At 36.0% G+C, this 20,075-nt stretch overlaps 4 protein-coding genes and 1 long non-coding RNA gene across 8 annotated transcripts; 4 read left to right on the plus strand and 1 right to left on the minus strand.

Moving 5' to 3' along the window:
* The first annotated feature begins 95 nt into the window (after positions 1–95).
* LOC109159093 (uncharacterized protein At2g39795, mitochondrial-like) lies at positions 96–1,733 on the plus strand. 2 transcript variants are annotated; one of them, XM_019307112.1, is made up of 4 exons: positions 96–459; positions 864–1,192; positions 1,301–1,479; positions 1,645–1,733. In XM_019307112.1, the coding sequence occupies exons 1-3, from the start codon at positions 169–171 to the stop codon at positions 1,458–1,460; spliced, it is 780 nt and encodes a 259-aa protein (XP_019162657.1). In that variant the 5' UTR covers positions 96–168; the 3' UTR covers positions 1,461–1,479; positions 1,645–1,733. The 2 variants fall into 2 exon arrangements, with proteins under 2 accessions (XP_019162657.1, XP_019162656.1); XM_019307111.1 differs by having other exon boundaries at positions 1,301–1,671.
* LOC109159094 lies at positions 1,710–19,285 on the minus strand. The gene is made up of 3 exons (XR_002050492.1): positions 19,270–19,285; positions 19,145–19,146; positions 1,710–1,793 (listed from the first exon to the last, which is right to left on the minus strand). It is a non-coding gene; the product is annotated as an uncharacterized LOC109159094 (long non-coding RNA).
* LOC109159092 (laccase-17-like) lies at positions 2,636–5,196 on the plus strand. Its single transcript, XM_019307110.1, has 6 exons — positions 2,636–2,816; positions 2,927–3,078; positions 3,179–3,423; positions 3,520–3,648; positions 3,738–4,706; positions 4,798–5,196. Exons 1-6 carry the CDS (start codon positions 2,703–2,705, stop codon positions 4,926–4,928), a joined length of 1,740 nt encoding a protein of 579 aa, XP_019162655.1. The 5' UTR covers positions 2,636–2,702; the 3' UTR covers positions 4,929–5,196.
* LOC109159091 (serine/threonine-protein kinase ATG1c) lies at positions 6,725–14,298 on the plus strand. Of its 3 annotated transcripts, XM_019307108.1 has the most exons (14): positions 6,726–7,318; positions 8,366–8,486; positions 8,569–8,627; positions 8,929–8,993; positions 9,804–9,897; positions 9,972–10,052; positions 10,166–10,274; positions 10,506–10,578; positions 10,668–11,038; positions 11,199–11,557; positions 12,729–13,023; positions 13,583–13,653; positions 13,759–14,006; positions 14,119–14,298. In XM_019307108.1, the coding sequence occupies exons 1-13, from the start codon at positions 7,058–7,060 to the stop codon at positions 13,996–13,998; spliced, it is 2,199 nt and encodes a 732-aa protein (XP_019162653.1). In that variant the 5' UTR covers positions 6,726–7,057; the 3' UTR covers positions 13,999–14,006; positions 14,119–14,298. The 3 variants fall into 3 exon arrangements, with proteins under 3 accessions (XP_019162654.1, XP_019162653.1, XP_019162652.1); XM_019307109.1 differs by having other exon boundaries at positions 6,725–7,318; positions 11,277–11,557; positions 13,759–14,291; XM_019307107.1 differs by having other exon boundaries at positions 6,727–7,318; positions 13,759–14,291.
* Positions 15,464–18,436, plus strand: LOC109159090 (putative receptor protein kinase ZmPK1). The gene has a single exon (XM_019307106.1). It carries the CDS (start codon positions 15,879–15,881, stop codon positions 18,381–18,383), a length of 2,505 nt encoding a protein of 834 aa, XP_019162651.1. The 5' UTR covers positions 15,464–15,878; the 3' UTR covers positions 18,384–18,436.
* Positions 19,286–20,075: the final 790 nt, after the last annotated feature.

The following is a 20,075-nucleotide window of genomic DNA, read 5'->3' on the forward strand; positions in this document are numbered from 1 at the left end:
TTTTGTAATTGTCAAATTAAATTAAATGTGTCCACTGAATTATCCCATACATTGAGCTCTCGCACTTGCAAGTTGCAAGAGTAAGAGCATGAATACATTAGTAAATTTTTATTGCAAGCTTACAAAAAATAATACTCCGTATGAATTTTGTCTTCCTCCATTCATGAAATGGCGCCCTTCTATTCTGTGCTTCGCAGTGCATCTAGACGCGCTAGTCCTTTTGCAGTCCGCGCTATTGATTCTTCTGCAGCTTCCTATGGCGAAACCGTCGCGCCAAACCCTATTCGCAATCGTCTATTTCTGAATAGCTGGCGGCGCTGCTGCTCTCCTCCGGTGCAACATTTTTCTACCGCCGTCGCAGCTAAGAAGAAGAAGAAACAAAGTTCGTATGATGATCATCTAATTCGAATCATCAACTCCGAAATTAAGTGCGCCCGTGAATCTGAATTGCATGATTGTGTAAGCTTTCAAATTTCTTATACTCCACATTATGCTTAAGATTCCTTTATTCAAAGTTTTAGAGTATCTTCTACTGAGCATTGCTGAAATTGAGTTGTTTTCACTTTTCAGTATATAACTGTCCATCAATTAGTGATCCTTTTACTGCATTACTACTGTACTGATGATGATCAGATACTAATGCTAGGTTTTCGTTGAAATAAACGTGATTTTTTTCCTTGGAATTTTGTCGAACATCTTGTGCTCACGTACATAGATAGATGCGATTATTACGAATATTACAAATACTAAGCTATCCATCATTATGTTGAACATACAGAGATAGTGAAGTAGCGTTTGGAAACACAAAACAGAAGCATACTGATTATTTATGCAAAATCTATGCTGTTGCCATTTTCATATAGGCTGTAGACATCCCTGATGGGTTACCTTTCAAGGTAGAAGATAATGTTGGCGAAAGATTCATTGAGCTTAAAAGGGGCTATCAAAATGAGGTGATCAAAATCAAAGTTGACCTGCAGAATGCTAGATGCGAAGCTGCATATGATGATAATGACAAAGACATAGAGCCTCAACCTAGTATTCCTGTGGTAATAACTGTGTTAAAACACAATGTCTCCTGTCTGCAGTTCGACGCCATTGTTTTACCAGACAGGATTTGTATCCGGGGGTTGAAATTGAAAGAGTCTGAAAGTTCAGAAACCCAACTAGCATATACAGGGCCTGATTTCTCGTAAGTTCATATCTATCTATGTTTCAATATATGATTTGAATTCAACTGTTGAAACTTGAAATCATTTTACAGTTGTTGATTCACTAAGCTGTAACACCCTGCCTCCAGGGATTTGGATGAGAGCTTGCAGAAGTGTTTCCAGCAATATCTTGAAGCCAGAGGGCTCACATCCAGTACTGCCATCTTTTTGCTCGAGTATGCCATCAGCAAAGAAACTAAGGAGTACCTTAGGTGGCTCGGAACCCTCAAAAAGATTATAGAAATCTAAATTGCTAGCTCTTTAGTGTAAATTCGACTCAAATTATTTTTTTTTTATCAGTAGCCAACATGCTATGCATCAGCTACTGTAGTGCTTATCCGGTTAGGTATCTTGGAAGCGACAAACCCTTGTGCATGAATTCACATTGTCATCATTTTCAAGTTCTTGTTGACTGATTGAACAGTTTGCTGGTGGTTGATATAGGGCTGTTTTCAGAGTATGCCTTTGGTTTCCTTGTTGATCGGTTATCCACCTATATTTACGTTTTGTTCCATTTGGACTCATTCATTTCAGTAGTTCTCAATATTCTTGTTTAATTACGTAGCTTCATATAACAAATTTCTGAATTTATCTTTTACCCTTTCATCTGTCACATCTATTGGCAATTCATTAACAGCTTACCAACTTAGCTTTCACATACACATGTGTGGATATTTATTTATTTGCTTGTTCGCAATGTTTTATTGGATCAAAATATAATGTATACTATCTCAAAAGGGGTGATCGAGTAGGTAGAGTATGATTCTCATACATAAATGTTACAAGTTTGATTCCTGCTAACACTTTGTCCGTTGCACATAATCTTCTTAATACAGTTTACCTCTGTTGTCGGATAATTTATTTGGTAAAAGTTTTGGTCTTTTACACCTGCTATACCAAGTAATAATATCCCACCCACAACAATCACACAAAAAAAAAAAAAAACATATAAAAAACAAAATAAGTTAATTTTCAAATGACGAAGTGTCTACAATTGATTAATCACAATATGTTACATCTATCAAACAAAACTTTTACTATCAATCTATCATATGTACTAATAACCCTTACAATTATATTTTAATTTTCGGAATCAACTTGTTGGGACGATCGGAGCTATTGCACAACGTAGTGCATGTAATAATGTTGTAGTAATTAAGAAATTAAACATGGTATACTCAAAGAAGAATGGGCCCTAGCCCCTAGCATGAATCACGTCCAAGGAAAGGTTTTGCCAGGCAGATATTACAATAAAATGTTTGGGAACAATTAAAAAAAAAAAAGAAGGAAGAGAGAGACAAACAAACAGACCTACATTGTCTTTGACATCACTCTGATGTTATTTACTAACAACAGTTGGTCCAAGCTAGACCCCATCTCTCTCGTCTTGATCTATAAATGCAACCATTGCCATAGCTTCGATCATATCATTCACCAATAATCTCTTAACCCAACTATAAGCAGCCTTCTCCCATTACACATTCAATCGTCATGGCTGCAACATATCTTCCACAAATGTTTTCAATGGCAATCATACTTCCACTTCTAGCTTTGTTTCTCCTTCCTCAACCTGCACAAGCCTTAACTAGGCACTACGAGTTTAATGTAAGTTCATCTAACTATGTTTAATTTAGTACTGTTTTTAGTGTTTCCCATATAAGTATGTTTAATTTAATTACTTTTTGCATGCCTTCATCTTTAATTACCACTTGCAGGTCACCATGCAAAATGTGACTCGACTGTGCCACACAAAGAGCATTGTTACGGTCAATGGCAAATATCCGGGACCTCCAATTCTAGCTAGGGAGGGCGACCGCCTACTAATAAAAGTCAATAATCATGTTGCTAATAATATTTCAATTCACTGGTAAAGATGATGATAAGCATATGACAATGTTATAATAAATATATATAATTGACAAATAAATACTAATTTTATTTTTTATTTTTATTTTTTTTAAAAACAGGCATGGGATTCGGCAACTTCGTAGCGGATGGGCAGATGGACCAGCATACATAACGCAATGTCCCATTCAAACTGGACAAAGCTATGTGTATAAGTACACCATTGTTGGACAAAGAGGGACTTTATTTTGGCATGCACACATCTCTTGGCTTAGAGCAACACTTCATGGTCCTATTATTATCCTCCCAAAGAAAAATGTTTCTTACCCATTCGTCAAACCCTACAAGGAAGTACCCATCATCTTTGGTACGTAATTACTATAATAATTAATAAATATAATAACCAATTATTTATATGAATATTAGAAATGTAACAATTAGGTGGTAATTGCTTAATTTACAGGTGAATGGTTCAATGGTGATACTGAGGCAATAATTAGCCAAGCTTTACAAACAGGTGGAGGTCCAAATGTCTCTGATGCCTATACCATCAATGGACTTCCCGGACCTTTGTACAATTGCTCTGCAAAAGGTTTTAATTAATTTTCTTTTCCCCTTAATCATATTAATTGTCAACATTATATTGATGTTGAATTATTTTCTTTTTTATTTTAACATCAGATACATTCAAGCTGAAGGTGAAGCCTGGAAAAACATATCTTCTTCGTATGATCAACGCCGCACTCAATGATGAGCTTTTCTTCAGCATTGCAAACCACACTCTCACAGTAGTCGATGTGGACGCAATTTACGTCAAACCTTTCGAGACTGACACAATTCTTATATCGCCAGGCCAGACCTCAAATGTTTTACTAAAGACCAAACCTCAATTCCCAGGTGCCACATTTCTCATGACAGCCAGACCGTATGTGACAGGCCAAGGAACATTCGATAACTCCACCGTTGCCGGCATTCTTGAATACGAATCTCCGCATCTTCATTCCACTGTCTCAATGAAGAAACTCCCGATGTTTAAACCAATCTTGCCAGCCCTAAATGACACTTCTTTCGCCTCCAACTTTTCTAAGAAACTGCGCAGTCTTAATAGTCCTTCGTACCCTGCTAAGGTGCCGCAGAATGTGGATAAACATTTGTTTTTCACAGTGGGTCTTGGGACGAACCCTTGCGACAAAAACCAAACCTGCCAGGGTCCTACTAATGGAACCAAATTTGCTGCTTCAATTAACAATGTATCTTTTGTGCAACCTACCACCGCCCTTCTGCAGGCGCATTTCTCCGGCCAATCCAACCATGTTTATAGCCCATACTTCCCAGTTAGTCCCTTGCACTGGTTTAATTACACTGGAAATCCCCCCAACAACACTATGGTCAGCAATGGAACAAAAGTTATGGTTTTGAATTATAACACCAGTGTTGAGTTGGTGATGCAAGATACCAGCATTCTTAGCGCGGAGAGCCACCCTCTTCATCTTCACGGCTTCAACTTTTTCGTGGTCGGACAAGGTTTCGGAAACTTTGATCGCACAAATGACCCGAAGAATTTTAACCTTGTTGATCCCGTTGAAAGAAACACCATTGGTGTCCCCCCTGGTGGTTGGGTAGCTATTCGATTCTTGGCTGATAACCCAGGTTCGTTTCATATTTATTTTTAACATTAAAAACAACTAACAATGTCGATCTATTAATTATAAATTAAATTTGTTGATAATGAATATAATAGGTGTGTGGTTCATGCATTGCCACTTGGAAGTGCATACAAGCTGGGGTTTGAAGATGGCATGGCTTGTATTGGATGGAAAACTTCCCAACCAGAAGCTCCTTCCTCCTCCATCTGATCTACCAAAATGCTGATCAGATCACTTTAATTTGCAGCATTGTTATTAATGGAGTATTCTTAATTAATTTCTTTGCAGATATATGAGTTTTATTTCATTCTCTCCGGACGACGACCCTGCAGTTTCATTCCTGTTTTAATTTGTTTTTTTAGTTATTATTATTATATTATTTTTTGTAATAGCTGACTCACCTATAATTTTCAACCACATCAGCTCCTGTATTGACCGTGTTTGTAATGTTGGTTATTAATTAATTGAATAATGTTTAATAATGCAAACGAGTAGTTGCATTTACAGTTACAAGTCAATCCAGTATTACATTTTATCCAATTTTCAATTTTAATCAAAATTTATGCTGCAGAAATTCTCTCTATTCAAATGCCAGTTTAACATATATGTACACACATATCACCATCACCAAAACAAAATTTACTCCCAACTCAAAATAACATTGCTATTATTCTACATAAATTTCTCGTTGATATATTTTATATGGTGCTTTAACTTTTTGGTGCAGAACTCAATAAAAAAGAGACATAAATAAAATGGGTCATAGATTTTGACGTGTGAGCCGGTCAATAAAAATTTCAGCTTGCAATAAGGTGAATTAATCCTTATTAACACCTTCACCAAAAAAAAAAAAAAAAAAAAAATTTACTTATTAACACCCTTAAGTCTGGTCCACTAATCCCTGATTAGTCTTTCTAGATGATCATCACTGCTTGGTTTGTGTGATAGGTCACATGTTGCCTCTTTGTTCTAATCCTTATTAACACCCTTAAGTCTGGTATCCCTGATTGTAATCACACTTGTTTTTTGAACCTCTAACCAGCTCAAGGCAAATTATGTTGCGGATCCGGGTCCACCTTACAAGGTCGATCCAGGTCCAAAACACGCGTATGAAATAATGTTGCTGTTAGTGGCATCGTTTCCTTAGCCAATGATTTTTTTTTTTTTTTTGGGTGAATATAGAATTTAAAACTGTATTATACTGTTGAATATAGAGTTATGTAATTGTTAATATAGAGTTTAAAAATTGTGAATATTAAGTTCTGTAATTTTGTATATTGAGATCTAAAATTGTGAATATTCAGTTCTAAATTGTGAATATAGGCTTCAAAAATTATGAATATAAAGGAACGAATTCGGATAAAGACCAACGGCAAGGAAGGAAGTAATTTTTTTTTTTTTTTTATAAAATTTAGACAGCGTCGTTTTCTTCAAAACGACGTCCCTTTGGACCCGAGTCCATGGCATAACAATTGCACGTCCTGGCCTGACAGAGCATCTAGGGGGATGTAAATCATGGTAACTCAGCTGAACACAAAGGCTAGACCATTGCTTACTGTGCAAGAATGTTGCTTCCATATTGCCGCTGGTTAGACTCGATTCTGGATCATTATTCGAAAACTTCAATTCACCCCTGTGACCCAATTGCTCCCTTCCCTTTAACCATGATGACATTGAGTTGAATTGTATGAGTTTGTGTTGTTTAGAGACTCAATTATATTTTTTTCAAGTTTAATGACCTATTTGTAATTTAGTGTACAATTGAGTGACGTATTTGACCTTATTCCAAAAACTTAGATATTAAGCCGAGCTGTGACAATGGGGCGTGCCAATCTGCCAAATGACAATATGTGGACAGGAGAATGTCATTTTTAACCATAGGCTGTAGGCCTGTAGCAAATTTATTTATTTATTTTAAAAAGGTATAACTGACGAAGCAAGACGTACAGTGAATAAAGCACACCGTACTAACTCCAGCCTCCAGGTAGCCATTCCTCCTCTCATAGGCTGCTGGGATTTAGCCATGTTCGCCACGCCACGCCACGCCATAGCTGTATGCACAAAGCAATCACCCGAGAACTCTCAACAGTGGATTTCTATTATTCTCCCCCAGGCCCCATCATTATTAAATTTATTGTCTAATCTCAATCACTTTAATTTTAAAACGTAAACACCTCCGTCAATCTCTTAAACCTCACCTTAATCTCTTCTCTACAGCTCATCCACCGGAAAATTAAAATAAAAAAAAAAAAAAGAAGAAATCTTCGCTTTCGTGTTCCTTTGTCTTAGCTGAGAAATTGTCCTTGGATAAGGTTCTGTTGCATTGCTCGGAATTCTAGGGTTTGGCTTCGGGGGATGGCTCAATCGATGGGCAGCAGAGGTGGTGGAACTGGGAGGTTCATGGTGGGCGATTATTTGGTTGGGAAGCAGGTTGGGAGCGGGTCGTACTCGACGGTGTGGCACGCGCGGCACCGAGACCACGGCACCGAGGTGGCCATCAAGGAGATCGTCACAGCTCGGCTTAACTCCAAACTCCAAGAGAGCCTCATGTCTGAGATTGTTATCCTCCGGAAGATCAATCATCCTAACATTATCCACCTGCACGACATGATCCAGGTCCTCATAATCTATTCCGCTTCAATTCTATTTCTTACTAAGAGAATCCTGCATTTTTTGCTTTTTGTGTGGTTTTGAAGTCAATTAAGCACAAGTGTTTGTATCGGATTGTAGTAGCGCTCGAGGTGGAAATAGAAGCAAGGTTGTGTAATATGCGGAAGGGATGTCAAAAAATGATCAAGACTTGATTGTATGTTAACCGGACATGAAATAGTTATGCCTGCAGTATATAGAGATTAGAGGCAGTGAATGTATGGGGATATCATGGTCGTTCTTTTGCTGAATAGTAATGAAACAGAAATAGTAGTTCGAATCAAGGAAATGACTAATCTGCAGTTGGAATATGCCACATCTGGATTGCAGATTTTCCTTGAAAAATGATTCTGTTATGGTAGTTGAGGGATCTTCTACAAAAAACAACAAAACTCATTTCTGCTATGGTAGTTGAGGGAGCCAATGAATCTTAGAAACTAGAATATTTGTATAGTGCTGGATATATTCAAGAAATGACTAATTTGCAGTTGGAATTTGCCATCTGGCTTGCTGATGTTCTTTGAAAAACAACAAAACTTATTGCCCTTATGGTATGTAAAGGGAACTGACGAGTCTTAGAATATTTATATACTATATTGATGGTTTGTTTAGAATATCAAAAAGATTATATTTTCTTCCTTAGAATGGAAGATCCTTTCCTCGTTTCGGAGTTGATTTGAATTTCGTACTCTTAAGATTTTCTTTTGCTCAATGCAATCTTTTGAGTGGAGCTTCATTGTTGCTTTCATAATGATATGCTTTTCAGCTATTGTAAAGAAATGAAATATTTGTGGTTTTATATCAGTATTTGTGTTAGATGTGCTTTATTTACCTTAATAACGGAGAAATTACTGTCACCACAGACCATCCAGTTGGTCTCAAATATCTGCTTTTACAAATTATTATGCACACCTTATTTTTTTGTTTTTGTTGAAAGACACAAATGATCTTTATTTTTATAAGTTACTGCTATTCTAAATGATCTTGAATGTGCCTGGATTCCCTGGAATATAGGAACCTGGAAAGATTTATATAGTGTTGGAGTACTGTAGAGGAGGTGATCTTTCAATCTACGTCCAACAACGCAATGGGAGAATCCCAGAAGCAACTGCAAAACATTTTATGCAGCAGCTAGGTATTTTGGAGCTTCTATTTTGTTTATTTTACTTTTGGTAACTTTATACATTGTAATTTTGATTTTCACATCAATGACACAGCATCGGGCTTAAAAGTTCTTCGTGAGAACAACTTAATACATCGGGACTTAAAACCACAGGTTTGCTTTCACATCTAGCACACAAATTATGTTTGGCACATGTATCATGTATGTATGCGTCTACTTTACACCTACATACTTTGATAATTCAAAAGTTCTGAATAGAAAGTTGGTCATTCATGTGATTAGTGAAGATAACATTTTCTTCTAATATAAAGAGTTAGAATTTCATTTAGAGGGAATCAGTGAATCACTATATATCACAGCTAATGCGGATATATTTTATGGACACTGATAACTGATTTTTTGTTTACACATAAATTAATTCTTAGTAATACATTTTGTGTCATTTCTGGAACAGAATCTCCTCTTATCAGTAAATGATGACAATGCTGTTTTAAAGATTGCTGATTTTGGATTTGCAAGGTAAACTTACTATCTCTTCTTAATTACATCACCTATCTTTCCTAAATGTTAAAGGAAAGGAACGCGCATTCTTTTTTATCTCACTAGAAAGTCAACACCCTACTCCTGCTAGGCTGCCTAAACAAACCTGTTCTCTTTCCTTTTATTCTTTCTCAGAGTGTGTGCTCTGACTATACAATTTTTCCTTCTGTTATGTGTATCTCTTTCCCTTTCTTACTCTATTTAGCTAATACTTCTGTCAATGGATACCTCTCTCTATGGATTTCTTATCTGTCAGCTCTTTTAATCTAAGTACTGAATACCCTCTTTGGCTTTTCCCCTTATGTTATTTTTCCTCCTCCCTTTTATATATCGGAATTAAAAGAACATGACAAACTAACTAAAAGATGTTTTGATACCCAGCTTGCTTTAATCTTGTATAATGCTGGTTTATATTTTCTCTCTCTGAAGATGGATTCTTTGAAGAGTGAGATAGAAGCTGTTCATAAAATTTTGGAAATATATTTAGCTTTAGCATTGTTCTCATTTTCTGATTGTAGTCTCAAATCCTTAAACAGCTTTTACTTAGAAATATAACCTTTTTCTTTGCAGGAATCCTGTTGTTTTCTCTTAATTTCAAAATTGTGTTTCTTTGCGTCTCATTATCTGATTCTTCTCTGCCCCTTTTGCATTTATTCGTAGAAACTTTATATAGTTTTAATGTTCAGTCTTCACAGACTCTGCTGTTGGTCATACTGTTCCTCAAATGGCAATATAATCTCACTTATAACAAATAATAATTGCTCAAAGAATTTATCCTTTTTTTGGCAGGTCTTTGCAACCTAGAGGCCTTGCAGAAACCTTATGTGGTTCACCACTATACATGGCTCCTGAAATTATGCAACTTCAGAAATATGATGCAAAGGTGAAATTTACTTATTAGAAGCTCTATGTTCATGTTCTTCTTAATCTCCTATTAACTTTGAGCCACAAACACAGGCAGATCTCTGGAGTGTTGGTGCCATTCTGTTTCAGCTTGTAACTGGCAAAACCCCATTTATAGGAAATGACCAATTACAGGTTTAATAATCTACTTAGTTACAATGAAATGTACTTAGTTCAGTGCTTTTCAATGTGAATATAACATCTAAATTTTAATGCCTGACTGTCTTGTTCTAAACCTTTACTTGCAGTTGCTTCAGAACATAGTGAAATCAACTGGATTGCAATTCCCTTCCAATGCAAAGGATTTAAGTGATGAGTGCAGAGATTTATGCCGAAAATTGTTGCGCCGTAATCCAGGTACGGCAACCAGTATGCTGTGATATCAGCAGAACATTGAGCCTCTGATAGCAAGTTATTCCATTTGTTTTTTCATTATGAGATGAATTTTTTTGCCCACGTGAATCTTTGAAGAAAAAAATCCAAATTGAATACTTTTCTGTTTATTATTTGAAGAAAGCAAATGCTATTCTCCATGCCTATTCTATCTGAATTGTAAACACCCTCATTCTAATTCTTTTCCCCCTGTAGTGGAGCGGTTGACATTTGAGGAGTTCTTTAACCACCCATTTCTTGCAACAAGGCAACCAGATGAACTGTCTAGGTAAGTTAGGTGATTAATTTAAATTCTTGGTACCTTAAGAAACAACAGTCTCCTACCTCAACAAACTATGGAATCATTGTGGTACACAGGATTTGGAGACCACAGAGGAAGATAGATGGTTTTCCTCTGTCAAGCTGCACTCCTGCAAGTGCAGATGAAAGTCAAGAAGACTGTCTACCATTCAGACTTGATGATGATTCAAGTGGTACTGACAGCAGTCAATCTGTCACTGGGAGATTACTACAAAGACCTCCATATGGATATCCTATTAATGTAAAAGCTTATAGAGAGGATGCTTTCAATGTTCCCATGTTACCAGACCCAACCTTCGATGGCAGTGGTAGTGATTGCAAACGGGAGAGCACTGCATTTAGTGTTGGCAACTGTCACCTTTCAGAAGGAAACTTGAAAGAATCTCGTAGTTCCATTGAACATAGGCCAGCAGCTAGTAATCCAGAAGGTGCTCTCATTTGCAATAATAATCGATAATTTTTTATTTTTCCTAAATTTAGAGAGTGCTGCAAAAATATACTTTTCTAATATCAATTTCACATGGATTAACATTGGTAAAGACCTACCTTTTGACCCTTTCTTATTATCATATTTGCATGGATTAACAGTGATAAATTCACTGGAGTTGATTGATCAAGGTTATGTCATTGTTTCTGCCCCCCCTGTGGATTCTTCTTCATCAACAGGTGCTTCTAAGCTTAGCAATATGCCAATGGTATCAGGCTGTTCCCCACAAGCTCCAAGGGATGCGTACTCCAGGCCAAGTGCCCCGATGCCCATTATGGGACCTGCAACCCATAAAGTAGGCTGTGTAGGAAGTCTTGATAGCCACACATCTGCTCATGGTACATCACAAGGATCAGTGGATATAGCTGACACCTTGGAGCAACCATCAACTGATTGCATGAGGAGGATTGAGTCATTGCAATGTTGTGCTTCTGCTATCACAGAATTAGTAAATGAGAAGGTAACTCATAGTTCTTCCACTCTTTTTGGGATGTAATTTTAAGCATTGAGTCATCTTCTAGGTAAGTTGTCTTAGCATGCAGTGTAGGAGGGGAAGAGAAGGGACTGGAAGGGTGATGCTTCCATCTCGTTGTTCTTTATTTCTTCATCCTCGTAACAGAATATTTTGTTGTGGTAGTTCATGTTTGCATGCTTCAAGCTGCAAGAATAATAATGATGGGGCGAGGCTTGAGTCTTAAGAGTCAAATTGTAACATGCCAATATGAACATTATCTGGAAAAAAGAAAAAAACTTATTTGTGTTAATGCATACAAATTAGTGTTGAGTAGTCAACAACACTTTTTAGATATCAAATCCCTTTTTTAAATCCCTTGCTTGGAAATATACATCAATGTTTCTTTCCTCAGGGCTTTGTTGACCCATATATGTTCAGTTTTATCCCCCTGGGTCTTTAATCTGTTACTTCGCATGCCTGACATAGGTTTTCTTTTGTACCAAAAGAATCTAATCAGATTATTGAATTTATAGATTAGAAGCAGGGACCTAGCAATTTGCGACAAGACCTGTTAACATGATGTGAAACCTGACACAAAAATAATGAGTTAGTGTTTAGCATTAACCTGTCCTAGGTCAGTAATATGTTGACCTGTCAAGAACCCGTTATTATTAGCATTAGTTATGATTTTTATATATTATTTTTAAAAAGTTTTTTTTTTTTTTTCCTCCCTGAAGTTGTATTTTCTCAAAAGAAAATTACTCTGTATATTACCATGTCTAACGGGCTTTAAACGGGTTATCGTGTCATATCGTGTTGTGTAGACCTGAAACTTGTTAACTAAACGTATCTATCGTGTCAACCCATTTAAAAATCTTTTTCATGTTTAGAACTTTAACCTGCTAACCTTAATGGGTTGTGTCCGTGTTTAACCTTATTGTGTTTGTTTCGTTATCGTGTCAACCCATTAACGACCTCATTTACACGAATTGCTAGGCCTATTAAATAGAAAGTACATTTTGTAATTGCTAGGTCTATTAAAAAGCTTTTTCATGTTTAGAACTTTAACCTGCTAACCTTAATGGATTGTACATTGTACCTCATTTGTAATTGTAACCTTTGTCAAACAGAGCCTTAAAATAAGACCCTTCTAATATTTTCTGCTTCCTTTAAAAAGTCTGAGGCAGGCAAACATCTGGAAGCATTCTCAATTCAGCTTGTCATTCTTGCAATATGGAAGCAAGCTTTGCATATTTGTCATACTCAAGCAGCATCAGCAGTTGAAGGAAGTCCAACACAACATGCTACTACACTGCGGGAAACTATGAAGAGGGGTCAAGGCGGTCTCAACGTACACAATCCTGTTGATGCTTCTAACACTTTGGGGCCACAGGATGTCTGCTCTCATATTCAAAGGTCATTCCTCAGTGAAGTTCAGAATGCTGAGGAACTTTCCAAATTTGTAGAGCCTGGTAAATCTTTGGTGTCTAAACACTGTCATTTTCTGCTGCATGTTTCTTATTTTTATTTATTAAATTTAAATCTGGTATTTATTTATTTATTTACTTTGTACTCCATATTTATTATGTGTAATGCTTTCTAAAGTGCCTTTACTTGTAGTTGGAAATTGTTTTTGTTCCCTCCATTTCCCACAAAAGAATGAAAATGAATACCTATTTCATCATTTGCTATAGTACCAAATATTTGTACATACTACAATTATACTAGACTACAAACTAACTTGAGAAGCTACAATCTCTAAGTTGACCGTTAGTTCCTCCATCGACTTTTCTAGGTTGAGGTGTAAAATTATGATTTGTATATGTTTTGACATTGAATGTATACAAGTTTTATTGGAGAGAATGTATACAAGTTTTATTGAAGTAATGTATTTTAACTTCAGTACTTGAGTGCATTGTAAATTCTAGTCGGCTGGAAAAGAATATGTCTGCTTGTGTTAATGTGATGCATTAAACTGCCTGCTAATATCTCTATTTTAGTAGGACTAATTATGCTATAATGTCTTTTCAGGAAATACTGAAGTGCCAGATGCAATGGAGATTATATTCCAATCTGCCCTAGCAATGGGCAGGAAGGGGGCTGTAAGTGTTTGCTCTGTGTGCCCTTTGATTGAAATCTTGTGGTTTATGTCTTCGTACAGCTACATTGTTTACTAGATATGTTATATTATCATGTTTACCCGGCAGGTTGACGAATACATGGGCCGGACAGAAAATGCAGTAGTATTTTATTCAAAAGCAGTGCAGTTATTAGCATTCCTTCAAGTGGAAGCACCGTCTCTCATTTTAAATCCCCCGTTCTATCTGACAAACACAGATCGGTATAGGCTTCAGAATTACATAGACGTTCTTAAAAACAGGAAAAGCATTTCGAGATCCCAAATGATGGCTCTGCTCAAGTGCGAGGACCAACATTGCTCCCCATAAAGACAAAGGTTTCAACTAATTCATACTAACTGGTGAAGTGGTGATAGCATGTCATGTTATAGTCTGCAAAATTATTTATTATGTACAGTTAATTCTTTTATGTTGTTCCTGCTCTTGAAGGAAATTGAAATCCACTGGACTGGAACAATATATACTTGATTAACATGTAGGCTGAAGCCTTCAGAATTCTACCAGAATCAAGTTGTGGCCTGTGGCATTGCCTCTTGGTGAAGGTACTTATAGGATGCGTTTGGGTTATGTTACACTTCTAAATTTAACATCTTTGAAAGTTACAGATTACCTAAATATTCGAATGAAATGAGTTTCTTGGGGATGCGTCAAAACGTGAACTTGAAAATCATTTTCAAGTTGTTGGATCCCCTCCTGTTTAAGAAACTCTAAATGACTAAATTCACATTATTTGGAAGGCAAATTTTCCTATGAGACCGTCTCACGGGTCCTTAGACGAGTCAGATTTTTTATAACTATTACAAGTATTATAATTTTCTATCATAAGTAATTCTTCAAATCTTAATATTACATTTTTATTAAAAGTATTACATTTTTTTTATCATAATTATTATACTTTCTCTTATAGGTAATACTTAAACAATTTACCCATGATTAGTATTACTCATAAATAACTATTTAAAGCTAAATATTATATTTTAAATTAAAAGTATTATATTTTCTTTAAAAGTATTATTTTTTTCTTATAAGTAACAAACCATTTATTTTTGATTAGTATTATATTTTTTTTAACATAAGTATTACATTTTTATCAAAATTTTAATCTATCTCACAAATAAAAATTCATAAAACTGAAATAATGAAACGGTCTTATAGGAGCCTCACTCTATTTGAAATAATAACTTGGAATAAGATTATATTGGCGGCGGATGACTTGAGAGATGGTAATAATTAACAGGAAGTAAACACAATTCATATATGGAAATATTTAACCAAAATCCCTTAGCGCAAGGCTCCAAAGTCTTAGATGTATACAACAAATTATATAGTGAGTTAGGGTTTACATACGTATAGTGAGCTCTGCTCCAAATTATACATATGCAGTTAACATATTACGTATTTTTAGTTAATTAATTAATGAATTATGTAACAAATTAATTGTGCAGTTTGTTTGATAACCTTTCGTTAATGGGTTATGTAGGGACAACTCTCAGTCAAGTTAGTTTGTTTAATAATTACAAGATTTTAAGTTCGTGGGAGAAGTTTATTGGCATCTCATAATTTTTCAATGTTAGTAGCTTAATTTTCATGCGATTATTTATTTAGTAGAATGTTTTTTAAAAGAGTTTTACTACATGTATTCCCAATCTCTACTCACTCATTTTTTTATTTTTTTTTTTTAATTTATGCACATATTTTTGTATGCCATAACATCCTAGGGTTTCCCTCTCACACAATCATTGACTTTGACAAAATGATTTAATAAATTAATTATAGCCGCAAAGATAAAGATGAAGTCAGAAGTTGACAACGTTGACAATGTGCACCGCACGATATGATCAGAGAGACTGTTTTTTTGTCTCCATCTGAAGAAATAACTGAATGGGAATGAATTTGTTCAAGTCAGAATGTAATGCCACTAATTGCAACGTAGCAAAGTCAGAATGGTAATGCCAGTAATCCCAAAATAGCAATTCTTCAACGTTAATTGTAGCTTTGATTGCTAACCAAATCTGGTTGACATACATGCAAAAATCAACTTGATCTTTAATGTATAATATTAATTCAAATAAATTAAATCAATTCCATACCGTCCAACCACCCAAGATATGGTTTCTCAATAAATGCAATAATAATGCACAAAGACTCTGCATATCTTCGGGTATTATTATATATATAAATCTGCAGAAATGTGTCATCTAAATTCAACTCTTTCAGCAATGATTAACCACCATAGTTTAAGCTCTCTACTTCTCTTCTTCTTCTTCTTCTTCTTCTTCTTCCCCCTCCTCTTTTGTTTTCATTCAGAAGCTAAGCATCTGTTTCAGCTGGAAAGAGGCCATTCCCTATCCGTTGAGGATGCAAACTCAACTTTTCTAACATCCCCAGACAACACATTCACCTGTGGCTTCTATGGACTGGGAACCAATGCTTACTGGTTTGCAATATGGTTCACAAATTCCAGGGACAGAACTGTTGCCTGGGTGGCAAACAGGGCCAGGCCGGTCAACAGCAGGGGCTCCAAGGTGGTGTTCAGAAAAAATGGAGCTTTAACATTAACCGATGTCGATGGGATGGCTGTGTGGGAGAGTAATACCACTGGAACTAGTGTTAACACAGCTGAGCTGCTTGATACAGGCAATCTTGTTCTCAGGGATCCACAGGGTGTTGTTTTCTGGCAAAGTTTCGGTTTTCCCACCGATACTTTACTGCCTTCCCAGCTGTTCACGAAGAACTACAGGCTGGTATCTGCATTAAGGGAAGGGAGCTTTGAGCCAGGCTACTTCAGTTTATACTTTGATGGTGATAATGTGCTGAAGCTGATATATGATGGCCCGGAGGTTTCTCGTTTGTATTGGCCAAACCCTGATTTTGATGTGTACACCAATCAGAGAACCAACCAGAACAGTACCAGAATTGCTTTCCTTGATAATTTGGGAAGGTTTTTCTCCAGTGATAAACAGCAGCATAACTTGTATCTAAATGCTAGTGATGCAGGTTCTGAGATGAAGAGGAGGATAACAATGGATATTGATGGGAATCTCAGAATATACAGCTTGGATGATTTAACTGGGGAGTGGAGGGTAACCTGGCAAGCTCTTCAACAGCCATGTGGGGTACATGGAATCTGTGGAAGAAATGGTATTTGTAATTATGGTCCAGAGCCCAAGTGTTCATGTCCTCCAGGGTATGTGTTGAGCAATTCCAGTGATTGGAGCAGAGGCTGCAAGGCTTTGTTTAATAAAACAGCTTTAGTAACTCTGCCAGTCAAGTTCTTGGAGATTCCCCAGGTGGATTACTGGGGATTTGATCTCAACTATACTCAGCCTTTCTCCCTGGAAGACTGCAGGAAATTGTGTTTAGAGGATCGGAGGTGTGTGGCGTTTAGCTACAGGCGAAATGGGGAGGGAAAATGTTTCACCAAAAGCACCCTTTTCAATGGCTACAGATCTCCAGATTTTCCAGGAAGTATATTTATAAAACTCCCCAGAGATCTGCCAGTGCCAGTGCCAGAATCTGCAGGTATCGTGATTCTCAACCGTTCTAACTTGGTATGTCCAGAAGATGCAGCAGAAGTTCTTGTTGGTTCTCCTTCAATGTATGAAGTGAAACCTAGAAAGCTGAGATGGATTTATCTGTACTCGTTTTGTTTTGCATTTGGCGGGATTGAACTTGTTGTTTTCTTGTTGGGTTGGTGGGCTTTATTCAGCAAGCATGGGATTCCAGCTTCAATTGAGAATGGGTATTGCATGTTATCCAGTCAGTTCAGGAGGTTCACTTATGCAGAACTGAAGAAGGCAACCAAGAATTTCAAGGTGGAGCTAGGGAGAGGAGGCTCAGGTGCAGTTTACAAAGGCGTTTTGGAAGATGGAAGGGCGGTGGCAGTGAAGAGACTCGGAGATGAGTTTCAAGGAGAAGAACAATTCTGGGCAGAGATGACCACAATCGGAAAGATCAACCACATGAATTTGGTGAGAATGTGGGGGTTTTGTGCACAAGGGAAACACCACCTTTTGGTGTATGAATATGTACAAAATTCCTCACTAGACAACCACATTTATACCTCAAAGTTTCTTGGGTGGAAAGAAAGGTTTGAAGTGGCATTAGGCACAGCTAAAGGCCTTGCATACCTTCATCATGAATGCCTGGAATGGGTGATCCATTGTGATGTGAAACCAGAAAATATACTTCTAACTAGTGACCTCGAACCCAAGATTGCAGATTTCGGGCTAGCCAAGCTTTCTCAAAGAGGTGACCCTGGTTCATATTTCACCAAAATCCGCGGAACAAAAGGCTACATGGCTCCAGAGTGGGCTCTAAACCAACCTATCACTGCAAAAGTAGATGTGTATGGTTATGGTGTTGTGATCCTGGAGATGGTGAAGGGTACCCGGCTCTCGAGCTGGGTGGTGGAAGAAAGTGGGTACCAGCAGGAGGAAGCAGACTTAAAGAAAATTTTGTGGTCAATAAAAAGGAAATTTGTGTTAAAAGATGAGAGCTGGGTGGATGATGTTGTGGATACAAGACTAGAAGGCAAGTTTTGCAGGAGTCAGGCTAAGACATTGATTAAGGTTGGTCTTGCCTGTGTGGAGGAAGACAGAAACAAGAGACCAACAATGGCTTCTGTCGTACAAACTCTGCTTGATTCTGAAGATGAAACAACAACACAATCTCCAAATGTTCTTTATATCTAAATCTAATCTGCCCATTCTCAAATCTATAAGAAATATGGATATCTACTTTTTCATTTTTTGTACTCAAAATATGCACAATTTGTCTCCTCTTCACTTTTTTTTTTTTTTTTTGGAATACAACTGACTCTGATAATAATATTAAAGTCAATAATCATATATCAAAGTCAGTATATCACTGTTAATAATATACTCCGTAATTAATGTGTTTTGACTTTGATATATGATTATTGAATTTTAACACTGGAGCTAACTAGTATAGGCTGAAGCCTCTAGAAGAATTCTACTAGCCCCAACTTGTTGAATTCACTCCTTATTAAGATATATGAATGCAATTTTATGTCATTTTCCCATTATTTTGGATTACTTTGAATATAATTAAATTAGTGGCGGCTGATTCTTTACTTATTCTGTTACATTAGTTTTGAACTAGGGTTGCATTTTTTTTTTCTTTAATAATTTTCTGTACACAACAAATAACAATTACCAGTACAGTGTTCTAAACAATATATACACACGTCATATGAACTAAAGTCTAAAATAACTCCACGTAAGACTTATATCGGTGAGTCTCAACTTTATTTAACTCGACAAAAAATTTATAATGAAGAAACTTAATAGAAATGAGATTGTTAACATGCATTGCTTATTATTAATTAAAGTATGTGTTCCTCTCCTTTACATTCATATTTGTTTTTAGAGTTAATTCTATTTTTGATCTTAGATTTATAGGTAGTTGTTCACTTTTAGTTCTTTTTTAGAACATCTCTATTTGATCTTAATATTATTGCGACATAATCATTTTTTGGTCATCCGTCAACAAAATCATGCATTGAAAAGTCGTTAAATACAATGACATTTTGATCTTTTTAATACAAAGTGGGTTGACCTTTTTAAAAAAAAAAAAAAATTGTTTGAAAGAAAAACTCATAATTGAAGAACTAAATGTCATTGTATTTTACGAAATTTAAACTGTTTTGTTGATGTGGATGTTTTGAAAAAAAAAAAAACTAAAAAATGAATTGTCACTTATAAATCTTAAACAAAAAATAATTAACTCTTATTTTTAAGAAGTAGATATTTGCATACCTTATTTTAATTAACCATTTTCTTAACAAAAATATGCATTACAAAAGTATTATCTTAGGCTATCTACATCCATGAAATGGTTGCAATTGGCACATAGGAAACAAATGCATGTTTTTTTTTTTCTTTTTACTTTTCCGTTTGCAAGCTAAGTTTGCAAAATATGAAATTTGATTTGCAAGCTTGCAAATGTACTTTTATGGGCCCCATTATCCTTTATAAATCTTTTACTTTATTATTATTTTACTAATTGATATGGAATTTAAAAGTATTGTATGGATGTGAAATGAATATTAAAGAATTGTAAATGTGATAATATAATAATGAGTTCTATTACATTGTACTCCCAAATCTTATTCCTTGATGTGGCGGGATATATAGGTTATTTTCTTCACGTGGGTTAATGTGTTTACATAAAAAATGTTAAGTATGGGAATAAAGGTTGGGGGTAGGGAATGAGAGTCCATATAGTGTTTTCCTATGATAATAGAGTCTAATTTTAAATGTGAAAGAGTACTTGATGGATGGTTTAATTTTGATTTAATGCCATAATTCAGCGTTGAAGCTTTGAATCCATGGCAGGTGTCATGTCAATTGAATTGTTTAATT

This window comes from Ipomoea nil, unplaced genomic scaffold (assembly GCF_001879475.1).
Source record: "Ipomoea nil cultivar Tokyo-kokei standard unplaced genomic scaffold, Asagao_1.1 scaffold2826, whole genome shotgun sequence".
NCBI lineage: Eukaryota > Viridiplantae > Streptophyta > Magnoliopsida > Solanales > Convolvulaceae > Ipomoea > Ipomoea nil.